Source organism: Rutilus rutilus (assembly GCF_951802725.1).
Source record: "Rutilus rutilus genome assembly, chromosome: 22".
Classification (NCBI taxonomy): Eukaryota; Metazoa; Chordata; class Actinopteri; order Cypriniformes; family Leuciscidae; genus Rutilus; species Rutilus rutilus.
In genome coordinates this window covers 13859248-13873776 of record NC_140227.1, presented here as the reverse complement: position 1 = coordinate 13873776, position 14529 = coordinate 13859248, and the positions used below count along the sequence as shown (strand labels likewise).

Sequence of the window (14529 nt, the reverse complement as noted above, 5' to 3'; positions counted from 1 at the left end):
CCAGGACATGACGATCCTTCACAAATGGAAAAAAGGGCTGCAAAGCTAAAGTTCTCTCAGCTCTAGGCAGTTTATGTACCACTTTGACGGACTGCACACTTGTCTAAGGGCCTGCCATCACAAAGGTCTCCCCAGCCCATCAACGATACATCCGTCATTACGATTTTCCTCCCAGATGTGGTCCGGATCTGGGCCGACACTATGTTGCTGTCTGGGCCTGCTCGTACATGGTCCGTTCAAGCCAAGGGGTCATCATGCCCATACAGCAGTGAATCACTAAGATGCGCACACAAAGCACTGCTCACAGGCTCTCAGCATAAGCTGAAGTGGCCTCATATGCAGGAGTCCAAGCCGGCACTACACTACTGCTGCAGCCGTCATCAGTCCCAGTTACCTCTGAAAGCACTTCAGAGAAACCGATTTCCCCAGCTTGAATATGTCGTGAGCACTGAGTAGCGATTGTACACGGTCCTGAGACAGGCACGCTCGCATCAAATGCGAGTCCAGGATCATACCCAAGAACGCAATCTGCGAGGGATAGAGCATTCTCTTCCGCATGTTGATAGACAGCCCTAGGCACAACAAGTGATCTAGAAGCTATTTCTTGTGGATTTCTAGCACATATTGAGACTGGGCCAATCGTCCATGTGTTTCAGAATGCGCCTGAGAGGAGAAAGAGCTGCATTCACACACTTTGTAAACGTTTTTGGAGCCAAAGCCAGCCCGAAAGAAAGGACTTTAAACTGACAAGCTGTGTCCTCGAATGTAAATCTCAGAAAGTGCCTGTGACAAGGGTCTATCTTGATATGAAAATCTGCGTCTTTTAAATCCACCGACACAAACTTGTCCCCAGGTTGATTATGCACGAGGATCTGCTTCACAGTAATCATTTTGAATGGGCGCTTCGCCAGTACGTGATTCAGCTGTCTCAGATCCAAAATGGGGCAAAGACCCCCGTCCTTCTTGGGGACTTGAAAATAGCGACTGTACAGACCGCTTTCCCTGTGCTCTGGCACCACTTCTATCGCCTGTTTTGCTAGGAGAGAATGAATCTCTGCACACAATATGGGCACATCCCAATCTGACACTTCCAACACCAGTACGCTACTAAAACAGGGTTGTCTGCATGTAAAAATTGTATAATCATGATGACTCACTCTGATACCGCTGGAAGCACCCGCCACCCGCTTACGCAGCAGGCAAGAGGCTGCAGCGCCTCTTTATGTGTCTGGAAACAGGGCACCACTAAGGGGGTGACATACCCCCCCATGTCCCTGTGCCGCCAGCTATGCGCCAGGATGCATTACAAGGTAAAAAGGTATAAAGCCACATCTGTTAAATCATGCTTCTTTCACGTCCCTCTCTTAACTTTGGAGATGCTGAACCTGTTATTCATGCTTTCATAACTTCCAGATTGGACTACTGTAACTCCTTATACAGCGGCCTACCCACCAAAGCAATACATCGCCTTCAAATGGTACAAAACTCTGCTGCTCGAGCACTTACATATAAAAAAAAATCTGCACATATTACCCCTATCCTTCATCAACTTCACTGGCTTCCTGTGGTCAATCGCATCCAGTTTAAACTATTAGTCTTAGTTTATAAAGCCTGTCACGGTCCCGCACCTCAATACCTTGCTGAGTTAGTGCAACCATACCTTCCTGCCCGGACTCTTAGATCTAGCAACGAAAATTTGCTTGTCGTCCCCAGGTTTAAACTATCTACTGTGGGTGGTAGGGCTTTTAGTGTTGTAGGCCCTAAGCTATGGAATAAACTGCGCCCTAATCTTCGTGCCATCGACAACCTCCAGATCTTCAAATCAAAACTTAAAACTCATATATTTACCATGCTCAATAAATAATCTTCAATTCCATTTCTCTGTCTACCACTCTCTCACCGTTATTTTATTCTACATACTTTGCCGAAATGTATATGTTGCTAAAAAGGCTTATATGTTTGTTATCTTTGACTTATGTTCATTATTTGTAGTGTTTGCTTGTTTTATCTGCTTTTCTGTTTGCTTGCTTGATATAGCCTAATAAGCTGATTGCTTGTTTCTTTTGTCTGTCTACTATTTGTATTATTTTGTGAAGCGACCTTGGGTTCTTGAAAGGCGCTATAAAAAATAAACATATTATTATTATTATCTGAATCCAATGTTAGCTTCACTTCCTGTAAACTGTGATACCTTCATCTGATCGATTTTTGAAGGCAGCATAGATGTATCGTTCGCTCTGATATCACAATCCAATGCATTCCTTCTGTCACAGTCAACTGTCACCGAATGGAATTCATAGGATTGTGGGATATCAAAGGCAGCGACGGATACATCTATGCTGCCTTCAAAAATCGATCAGGTGAAGGTACCCCAGGTCAGGAGACAGAAAGTGAAGATAATTTGGACGTGCCTTGATGCTTTCCTACCTTAGAATGCGTCCTCCGAAGGCAGCATTTTTAAGTTTTCGGATGCAGTCAGTATGTCAGATAGGAGAGACATACAAAATGTGCAGAGCAGTGGGTTGAACATAGCTTGTGTTAACCATAAACCTTAATTTAGGCATTTAACCAAAAAATAAATAATAATAATACATTGACTTTGGGACTATGGAACCAGAGAGGCTTCCAGGTTTTGGCCTATAAAAGTATGTCATCCCTGCAGCGCTCTATTTTTCACACTGTTTGTTATGCTGTTTTCAGACCATTTTAGGACACTTTTTATACTTTCTTTACTAAATTAAAATGTAGGTTGATTAATTTTAAATTTACATAAAAGAAAACCAGGTTAGTTCACACACACATATAAACATAGAAACATGCAGACATGTTTCAAAATACACTGAAATCTTTATTGCCATGTAACACAATATCGTATCAGTGCCCCAAAAGTTACTTTAGATACAGTGACCTCAGGGGCTTCAATTCATTGTGTGACTAAACAGTGTCTAAACAATGTTCTAATGTAAAAATACAACTATTACTCAAGCCTTTGTCCTTGTTTAAATTAATAAATCTTTACATTTTTTTTACATTATCCTTTTTTTAAAAACAACTCTATACATATTCTACAAAATTATGACCAGGCATTCTGTGTACAGAGTGGTATTTCAGGTAGATATTTATATTTATATATATATATATATATTACTTTTTAAAAAACCATTTTGTCTGAGACACTAGATCAGTAAATACTACACTGCATTATGTCCCTCTGAAAATCTCAAATGCATAGAAGGCTTTCCACATATAGATATATTACCATGTTTCTTTTCATTTGGCTGAGAGACTCTAGTGGACACAATGAAAGACGTTGATGGAAAGACAGGTTGTTGAGGGGAAAATAAAAGCTGTGTTAAATGTACAATGCACCCAAGTGATCTTGTATCCAGTGATATAAATTCCCAAGACGACTCTATATTATAATTACCCGATTGTAGATTTACTATTTATGGTTCTAGAGCACTTAGCCTAATTCAAGCAAAACTGCACCATTGACTTTATTACTGCATCCCTGATTCTGACAATACACAATCATATGCATTACAAACTTTACAATTGGGTGAAAACGTGTCTGTGACATTAAAGTTACATTACATACAGTACATACATGTGTGTGTATGGTGTACCATCACAAGAGGTGTTCTTGCATTAAAGCACAGTGAAAATAAAGCACAAGATCACTTCTATTCGCTCAACAAGTCTGTATAATGTTCCCTAAATTGACCACCAACAGAAATACAGCTTCTCGTTTTTACAGTGTTTAGACAGCAGGTACAGTACATGACCTCACATAATGTACCCTGCATTGCCCTGAAAAGTGCTACTGTGAACAAATGTATTTCTCAGGAAACAGAACGCACTACTGACTTTGATGCTTGGTTGGCAGCAAGCAAAAAATTAGGCCACATAGTGCATTTTTCTGTAGTGCTGCTACAATTTCATAACAACAAAACTGTGATTTCAAGATTGATGACGACAACGTCTCAACAAAAGACGACATGTTAAAATGTCAACAAATGTGCAGCTATTCTCTTCTGAAGAGTGTTCAAAACACCCTATGACAATGATACAAAAAAAATGTGTTTGACTTCATCATGAAATATGTTGCGGTGCAGTTCATAATTAAAATTCCTAGTGACGCATAAATTAAAAAGGAAGTCACCACAGACATGCAAATTTGTTATGTCATTCAACTGGTATGGCTTCTGTAATGTCCCATAACAAATGGGGGAAGTTTAGCTGCTTGCAAAATGAGCGTGATGCACGAAATGGCACCTTCAATGATGAACAGCTTGAACAGCTCCGTTTCATGGGGGACTATTATACGGGTCTGGTTTTTCTGTTCGACAATAATCCACCAATCCTCTGGCAACCACTTTGTACAGGCCCAGGCTTCTGAGCTTTTCCACAAGGTTGACGCTGAAAATGTTTCCCTGCCGTTCCTTTTCTCTTTTTACTTCATTTGTATCAAAGGCTCGTTGTCTTTCCTCTGAGGATGCGGTGAGGGAGTGAACGAGAGGAGAGCGAGGATAGGCTGCGGCTGAGATGCCATGCTCGGATACAAGTTGCAGCAGGCCGAGGGAGGAGGTCGCGTGAAGGTGTGATGTGGGCACAGAGACGCACTGAAGGCCTGATGACATCCTCACATGCTCACAGCTCCCACAAGCGGACGCACTGCGGGGCCGAAGGCTGGGGAGAGAACAAGGAAGAACAATGTCAGATGCTCCATGGGAAACTTTAGGCAGCTACACCAGAAATGAACAGGGCAGAACAGAAGTGCTTATGCTTATGAATAAATGGATGTGAAGATGAGACTTGAACAAGTTGGTTAACAGGTTCAACAGCATTTAGAAGAAGACTTGACATGCACAGTCTAGTATTAGTAAGTCATTCTCAAAAAAAAAAAGACATTTCAGTCATGATAAGGATTTTAAATATTCAAGAAACCCCATATAAAAAAAGAGGGGTTTCTATCTATACCTATGACATCTTAATGATAAGGTAAAATTGTTATTTGCCAGGTGCCTGAAAAAAAAAACCTTGTCCTCTTCATCTGGAATATCAATGAAATGAAAGTACAGTTAGCTACCAATTTATTTAAATGAATAAATCTTTTTTTTCCAGGTGAAGCATTAGTAAAAGTTTACAGAAAAGCAAAGCAAAGTGCAAAGAGTTAAAATAATTCAAACAAGAGCAAACAATTAAGAAAAGAATGTCCATGTTTTATGTCAATGTTAAAAACTAGTATTTTGAAGGTACAAACTTGTTTAAAAAATTACTTTCAAAGTCAGAAAGTTTGGAGAAAGAACATATTGCTCTACGGAGCCCCTAAAGGGACATGGTGAAGGAACAAATATATGAGATGGGAGGTAAAATACTTGTCAAGGCTTCCACAAAATCTAACGCAAAGTTTCTCAGGGCAACGCAAAACTTTTGCAAGTGAACACAAACACATTGAAATTGTGATTTTTTTTTCTCCCATTTCATATTCTTTCCATTACCATGTCTCTTTAGGGCAGGGGTGTCCAAACTCAGTCCTGGAGGGCCACTGTCCTGCAGAGTTTAGCTCTAGACTGCCTCAACAAACCTACCTGGAAGTTTCTAGAATGCCTAGTAAGACCTTGATTAACTGGTTCAGGCGTGTTTAATTGGGGTTGGAGCTAAACTCTGCAGGACAGTAGCCCTCCAGGAGCAGGATTGGACATCCCTGCTTTAGGGGCTCCATACTGTTGCTCCAAATGTGTAAAAGGTGATTTCCCCATGATGTTGAAAATTATTAATATACCTTTAAATGTATTTTTTTTTCCACTTGGTCCTTTTGAATGTTATTTATGTAAAGTATTTTATTAGAAAATGATTTAATGAATTCAAATTTGTATATTTGTCTTTTTATGGGAATTTTTCACTGTGTTACAATCCTTGTTGTAAAAAAAGTGACACTTTACAATAAGGAATCATTTGTTAACATTAATTAATGTATTGACTAATATGAACTAACAGTGAGCGATATATTTTTACAGCATTTATTAACCTTTGTTAATGTTAGTTAATAAAAATGTTCACCATGCAATAAGTAATGTTAACAGATACAACATTCGATCATAAAAATGTACCAGTAAATGTTGAGATTAAACTTAACTAAGAATAATAAATGCTGCAGACGTATTCTTTATTGTTAGTTCATGTTAACTTATGTTAACAAATGAAACCTTGAAATAAAATAGTCCAAAATGTTAATATCACCAACATTTATGGGAGAATTTAACTGTATTTAACTTCAGCGTTTTTTGAGAATGACAGTACATTCATTTTCCTAATAAAACATGATCTTAGTAGAAAAGCGCTATGTTAAAACAGATGTGCGATGCATGAGACATAACAGCGCTCATACCTAAACCTATATCTGAACAGGAGAGAAGACGGAATCAATAATAAAACGTCATGATTCTGTTATGCTACGATGTTTTTCTAGCACATGAATGAAACCTAAGGTTAGAGAGAAAGAAAGTTTGTGAATGGATTTCACAATTGCACGGATGATCCTAGTAAAGGGATCGAAAAGATCATGCCTGACATATCTTACTTTACGGAGGATGGTATTATAACTGTACAAAGAGCCGGTTCCAGCGTTTCCTGTTACAGAGGGAAGGAGGGAAAATAAGCAGGAATACTAAAAGAAAATACTAAATACTAAAATAATTTTTGATTGTGAAATTTGACACAGACATTTCTAATATTCCGGCAAGTGCCTAATTTTGTTTTTAAATGTAAGAATTTAAGCAATTGTCTAGTTTTATGCGAATGTCCGTTACAAGCAAGAGCAGGAGAATTTTAATGGATGAGTGACAGTCCTATAATAAGCACTGTGTGAATGCTGTCTTACCTGGTGGAGAAGGAGGAGAGGAAGGCAGAGGGATGGAGGATCTGACAGCTAGCGGTCGGGTGCGTGGGGGAGGTCTGAGGGATGCTAGGTCTGGATGAACTGACTGCAAGTTTAGGTGAGAAAACGCAAACACACGCTAAATCTCAGCTATGCAAGACAGCACTATAGTAAAACAGGGTGGAATTGCTATGAACTGAAGCATGAGGAAAATTATAAATTTGGTCATTTAAAAATACATATATACTGAAATCTAAACCCTTTTTAAAAGAAAATGTGTTGCTGTAGGTGACGCGGTTCTTACCCACAGTGCCGTGCAGGAGGTTGGGGAATTTGGACAGATCAGGCTCATCCTCCTCGAGGTCGTTGAGGCTGTAGACATGCTGAAAATCCCCGTCCAGCTCTCTGAAGTCTTTGGTGAGGACACCGGGCCGTGGGTGCAGGATACCCCCCAGATTGGGCTTGGCCAGCTGCTGCCACTGGTGCAGAGTCACTGAGCCTGTGGACAGTGGAAAGATTAAGTAAATGGGTCAATTCATTTGTTTGTCCCCCCCCCCCCCCCCAAAAAAAGTTCCTACACATTTCAAAATTCCATACTTTTCCAGTCAAATTTACTGGAAGGCTTTGCAGAACATATTTGACATAAATGGTTATAATGGCACTAAACGATCACTAAACTTTTGCCATTAATTCACTCTGCTAGTATTATACATTTATTAGTAGAAATTCGTAATTTTATATTTTAGAAAACTGAATAGGGGAAATAGTCGCCTAATCTTTTATAGTCAGACAAATATTTTTCCATACTCGCTTTTCTTTTTTCCATACTTATCCAGATCTGGAAATTGCTCAAATCAAATTCCATACTTATCAAAAAACTGGGAAAGGACTCTGTATTTTAATAAAGATGCTTATAAGTTTCACTGCTTATTAATATTTGAAAATCTACCTAATCAAAATCATGTGGGGCAACCAACATGCAGAAACATGATGGGAAAAAAACATCAAACTGGAAATGATATCATACAAGATTCATTTTGGTTGTATAATTGTGCAACTCCCCTAAACCGTAAAGATGTATGTATATGTATATATATATATATATATATATATATGATTATATGATTATATCTAGTGTTATTTTATTTTTATTTAATTATTTACTCATTATTTTGTTTTTTATTTATATTTATTTTTATATTTATTTCTATATTTAAAAATACAATGAACTGAAGAAATTCAGCTGAACAACAGCCAAAATGCATTATTTTTCCTGTTTATCACTGTAAAGCTGCTTTGAAATAATCTGTATTGTATAAATATACCTGTAAATAAAGGTGACTTGACTTGACTATAATTTGTGGTTTGGAAAGCCACAAAATTGGGGTTGATCTAAATGTTTAGCATTCATGACTATTTGTGTGCGTATCTACTGACCTTCCAGCGGCTTGACTATCTGCAGCCGTTCGGGCAGGTACGAGCGGGAGGAGCCTGTGCCTGACGAATGCGTGGAGGTGCCAGAGTAGTTAGTTCCTGTGGATGCAACGCTGCCATTGGGCGTCAGGAAGCCGCTGGAGCCGCCGCCACTGCCGCTGCTTCCACTCTGCAGGGCGCGCAGTTTCCTTTCTCGCTCCACCTCGAAGAACGGACGCTCTGATGTGTGGCTCTCCTGACGCTCTGAGAGAGACCGTAGCGCTTCCTCTAAATCCTGCCCACCGGGCGTACCAGGCTGGCCCAAACGCTTCAACTCCAGCAACCTATGCAGGAAATAAGTTAGAATTCATTATTAATTGATTCATTGTTAAAAGTACATTTTTGTGAACATTTTAAGAGAAACTAATTGTAGCAGACACTGACCCATGATCCTGTGTGTGTGTTGGAGGCGAGTGCTTATCCTCCAGGTTGACGCTAACATTGTCTGATTCATAATAACTGGTCCGTGGTGTACTGATTCGACTAGAGCGCAATGATGCAGGGCTCGAACCCGTAACATGAGGAGAGAGATTCTGGGAACGTAGCCGAGCCGCATGATTGGCCACTTTCACCGTCTCAAACACCCGCAATGGATGATTCCTGCACAGCAAATTCAAGAGAATCACATCATGTTCTTGCAGTCCATGGTTATTTTACAACAATTATATACATTATGTACACAACACATGTTAGGCGCTTTTGTTTCCCAAAAATATATCTACACGTTAAAACAAAAAAATATATTATTTGAGATGCAAACTTATCTAAGATAATAAATAAAGCAAATAGATAATAATAAAGCAAACTTTTTTAACATTTATGCAAAAATTATAAAATAATTTGCCAGTAGAATGAGAAAAAATTATATTATTAGTTATACATTATTATTTTTAAACCGTAATATATTATTTTCTATTTGAATAGCGAGTTGAAAAGAACAGCATTTATTTGAAATTAAAATCTTTTGTAACATTATAAATATCTTTACTGTCCCTTTTGATCAACTGAATATGTCCTTGCAGAATAAAAACCTTACTGAATAAAATTTCAATAAAAAACAACATTGCATATTCTTCTGAAAATCTTACACACTTACACATATTTTATTAATATGTATAAAATTATGTCTTGTTTAACAGATATTTAGATTTTTTTTTATTGTTAAACGAATCAAAACTGCTGATTTGCCATATATGAACAGCTGTTACATGTACTAAGGTGACTTACTTGTACTCAGTGGGCGCTGGGCTGTCTAGGCCCTTCCGGAAGGTTCCTTCAATCTCAGCAGCAAGTGAATCCATTGGGAAGACCGCTGCCAGGGTGCTATAACGCTGCACAGTGCTGTTGGGCAGACTCTTATTGCGCAGGTTTTTAATGTCCTCTCTGGCTTCATGGAGCATGTCTTGAGTTTCCGAGTACCTCTCCTGCAGTTCCTTCAGCTGCCACCAGAGGGAGAAAGAACATAATAAATCGACACAAAAGCCACTGCTTGAAAACAATAAATGACAGCAGCAGAATGCTTTGTGAACATTATGACATTGATATTGTGAGGATTGTACCTCTGTTTTAACCTGCGCCTGGGACTCCCGGGAGGCATTCAGATGTTGCGTTAACTCCTCGTTCTCAGCAGTGAGCTGAATTTGGAAGCAAATTTGATGTATTAATAATTTATATAAACGTATTCTCTAAATGGTGTGAAAGATTAAATAGAGTGTGTGTGTGTGTGTGTGTGTGTGTGTGTGTGGGTTTGCGTGTCTAACCCCTTTGCAGCGCTGCTCCAGGTCGACAATCTGTCCCAGGAGGGCACTAATCTCCTCTTGTTGTCTTAGCGAATCTTCCACCTTCCGGGCCAACTCATCTGACAGAGATACGGCCCGCTTATTCGCTGTCGCTGGTGAGAGAGGGAAGAAGAGGAAACTTTAGCCTGTTAACTTATTTGAGATAACGAATGATGAGATGGTCATTGTGGGTAATTTACTCACAGAGTTCGTCTACACACACCATCATAAGCCTTTGCTCTTGTTCCTCGTAACTGTTGGTCTCAAATGTTAACTCATTAGCCTAAAAAAAGAGTGACGGGTGTGAAAACATGTATCTAATTGTAGCACAACTTTGATATTGTTTTGTGCATGTATGTAATACGCGTTAGAACACACCTCTGTGCGCAATTTGAAGTTCTCCTCTTCCAAACCCTTGAGTTTCTGTTGCAGAAAGTCGTAATTGACATAGCTGCTGAGAGATGTGGACGAATCGTTCCGTATAAGCCTGAAGGAGGAGGACACACTTATCAGAATGAAGTCATTGATCACTCATTGTGTGTGTTTGTGTTTGTGTGTGTGTGTGTGTGTGTGTGAGACTCACAGTGTTTCTGAGGCATGCTCTATATCTTCAGTGCTGGCATAAAAGTGCAGGAGATCGTCTCTCATGGAGAGCTCATGACGCAGCTGAGAAATCTGTAAGAACAGACCCAGAATCAGCGTTAAATTCCATATACCACAAAACAATGCATTAAATCTATTATATCATTCCTAAATTAGGAAGTACACTGCTTTTAAACTATATATATATAGACAAAATAATACTAATACAACTGTTTAAAGGAACATTTTGTATTTTCATTCAAAAATGAACATATTATCAGTATTTGTACACTCTCACTTCATTTAAAACCTGATTGTATTTATTCTTTCATTTGACCAAAAACAATTTTTTTGAAGAATTTTTAACACAGCTCTTGCCAGACCTATAAAGCTCTAAAAAAGACACCAAAAAAACACCATAAATGTGTCATAAAAAGATGATGATCAGCAAAACATATATATAGTCACACTTGATTATGCTTGGCACACATATGTACGGAAAGAGGTGCATAAAAAATTCTTCAAAAAAATTACTTTTGTCCCACAAATACCACAAGCTTACATATTTTCAGTGAGTAATGAAGAATTTCAAATTGTGTGTGCAATACTCCTTTTAAAACAAGTAAAACAATTTTTTTTTTTAGCAATTATAACCTCTTCCTGGGCAATTTCCAGCTGTTCGTCCAGTAGTTTGTTGCGTTCAGTCAGGGCTTTATTCTGCTTGAGCAGCGATTGGCCAATCCGGGCTGCCAATTCCAGATCCCGCTCTTTCTGCGGAGGAAGACAAGCATGTGCGGGACTTTTATTACGTCATCACGGAAGTACTACAGTGGTATAATTTACACCGACTATTGTGACTGTGAAGCAAAGCATGTTGTCTCTCACCTCCTCAAGCAGATGTGTAACTGCCTCAATGTCATGATATGTCTTTGTGATTTGACCAACTCTCTCTGAACACAGCACTGCAGAGGAAAAAAAGATATTGAGAGAGTATGAATGTGAGAAAGAGACATAGCTGATGGGCTCATGATAATTGACCAGAAACAATGTAATAAAGATGATAGATTTCAGAATAATGTCACTACAGTGTGTGTGTCAGAAAACACCTCTGCTGTTCAAATGGATCAAACACTGCTTATAAATGTGTGATCTATGCGGAACTGCATTATACAGCACTGTAGAGTCAATGTGACCCAACCTCGACGGGACAGGTAACAGAGACGTCTAGGCAGTCAAGAACAAGAGCCTCTTAGCCTGATCCTCATTAAGGATTCCTTCTCGTTTTCATCTGTACTTATAAATATACTGATCGGGCCTGCATTTACAAACATCTTTCCAGACCTGGAAGTTCCCCACTAGGCATACTTTTTCAAGGGATATACATTTTTCTTTTATTAAATATTAAAATATAATATTATTAATAAAATATAAATGAAAAATAAATATTAAAATATCTTACAGACTTAGAATATTACAGAATATTTTTATTGTAAAACAATGACAATTTCAAATATAATATAAATTAAAAATACATATATAAATATAACAAATATTATATTATTATTAAAATATAAATATTATATATTTATTTAATATTACAATCTTATCTTCTTCTTTTTTTTTTTTTTTAAAGGAAAGTAAACCAGCAAGATTTATATTTTGCTAAAAGATATTCAGAATAAAATGAGTTAAAAAGGACCACAACAGCTATGTTTCCATCCAAAATTGCGAATTTAACTTATGCTCAAAATTGGAATATCGCATACAACATTTGCAAATGCTTTTCATCCCAATCAGGAAGCGCTCTTTTTTTTCTACTTCATAAATGACTTGCGTCTGTCATGTTATCTTAAATTCAGATGGTGTTCGGGAACACAATCATGTGAGACGCTTCTGGGAGGTCATTATACCAAATAAATCTGATGAAAGACTTTGGTTCAGGTATTTCAGAATGATCAAACCAATATTTGAGATGCTGTGCAATGAAATTGGTCCACTGGTTAGTCCAGTTACCCAATAACATCACACAGTTTTTTGTTGCGCATCAAGAGATTTATCCGGTAAATTTGTTTCCATCATAGTTTATGCGCATGTCTTCTTAAAAATGTATCTGCCTCAATTGAGCACACAAGTTAAAATTTTGCACATCTTGACGTATCCATGCATCGGTTTTTTATGTGATGTCCCAAAATGCACATACAAATAGGTGGATGGAAACATAGTTAATGGTACTTGATGGAACTGTCAGGATGCATGTCAAAAAAGGTTGGGAAACACTTCCCTGGACACAGATCCGAGCCAGGATTTTTGGGTGCTGCTTTTAAATATGGACACTGCTTACTTTAATAAGTAATAAATCTGTGCAAAGCACTACCATGAGTGCAATATATTTTGCTGCTTTCTTTCAAGTCAGGTATTTTCACTTGGTTGGTTCTTGTTTTTCCTTGAGGCGTAATCAAATTTCAACTGGAATGTGACGTGTTTGACTTTGCTAAAATAAGAGCTTGGCAGCGGTTCCCAGCTCTGCAAACGACGACTTGGCTCAGAAGAGTCCACATTAATAAAGCTTTAACCTTCTACACCAGGGACAGTGAAAAGCACTGCAGTAATTGTGTGATAGCAAGTCAAATAACAAAGATCTGATCTGGCTCGCAGCTGATAGAAAACAAAGCTAAATGCAAATAATTACATGCAATTGACAATTCAATATACAGAGTTTGCAAAGCAAATCAAATAGACCTAATAACCTTTTAAAAACCTTTTCTTTTTGAATATGCATCCAATGAACGTTTTGAAAATGTTACAAAAGGGAAAAATGAAATAAATTATTAATGATTTAAATATGTGCTTACTTGGAATGACAAAAATCATGATTTGTGCAAACCACAATGTGTTTTGGATGGCAATAGCATGAAACCACTGGAAGTCAAGACATTTAGAAACTTAAACTAACCATTTTCATACTGTTTGGTCATCACTTGATGTCCGACTTAAAATCTGCAGCAAAAGCAGTTCAGTGGCAGAGCGTATAATGATTAGTGTCAGCATGTGTTATTTCATTCAGTCCTCCACAAGCTCTGGCCAGTGACGGAGCCACTGCTAAATCTGCTCACCTGGCCTGAGAAGGGGTTCAGGCCTGCTGTGATTTACGTCACTGACTGAATTAAGAACATTAAGGAAAGTAAGACAGTAGTCTGTACTTTGTGACACTGGACTGAGCTTCAGTGGGTAGGATAAAGTGACTGGACAGATTAAAGTGATTTAGCCCTTGTGAAATGACAGCAATGAACCCTACATCCTTCAAAGAATAAATCAGCAAATTGTGATTAAATGTTTTGCTATGATTAAAACACAGACTTAGATACAGAAATCAGAGTTCTGTAAATGGTATGTACATTTTTTTAAAGGAATAAATTACCTTGACCATACAAATTAAAAAATATATATTATCAGAGACCTCAAATGTCTTTAAAACAGACAAATTTTAAAGTGCAAGTTGCATAATGTAAAAGAAAGTTGGTTAATCTAGCACACATAAACGAATTTATCTGCAAGCCAATTTGTCCATCTACATTCCATTTTTAGAGATGCATATCAACAAGGTCAAAACTCCATTTGTGTCCATCATTATGAAAAACAGGACAATATCACACAAGGACAAAGACACTGTAACCACATATTTGAGGTGAAACAACACTGACATCTTCAGAGAAGAGCAAACAAATTCTTCTGCAGATGATAATGAGGATTTTTTTGGCATGCGGTGCATGTTGTTCAATACCATCTTCAGCAAATAAAGACCTTCACGATTCACAG

At 38.0% G+C, this 14529-nt stretch overlaps 1 protein-coding gene across 1 annotated transcript in view; it reads right to left on the bottom strand.

The window, feature by feature from the left end:
- Positions 1 to 2850: 2850 nt before the first annotated feature.
- Positions 2851 to 14529, bottom strand: part of hap1 (huntingtin associated protein 1) — a gene marked incomplete at its 5' end in the record, with an annotated part of 33319 nt that continues 21640 nt past the window's right edge. The window contains 12 exons of the mRNA XM_084395823.1: positions 2851 to 4689; positions 7185 to 7379; positions 8318 to 8637; positions 8738 to 8953; positions 9581 to 9792; positions 9913 to 9987; positions 10114 to 10244; positions 10336 to 10414; positions 10510 to 10618; positions 10715 to 10806; positions 11368 to 11484; positions 11599 to 11675. Coding sequence (XP_084251949.1) covers positions 4643 to 4689; positions 7185 to 7379; positions 8318 to 8637; positions 8738 to 8953; positions 9581 to 9792; positions 9913 to 9987; positions 10114 to 10244; positions 10336 to 10414; positions 10510 to 10618; positions 10715 to 10806; positions 11368 to 11484; positions 11599 to 11675 — 1670 coding nt within the window. The 3' untranslated portion in view covers positions 2851 to 4642. The remainder of the gene's footprint in view (positions 4690 to 7184; positions 7380 to 8317; positions 8638 to 8737; positions 8954 to 9580; positions 9793 to 9912; positions 9988 to 10113; positions 10245 to 10335; positions 10415 to 10509; positions 10619 to 10714; positions 10807 to 11367; positions 11485 to 11598; positions 11676 to 14529) is intronic.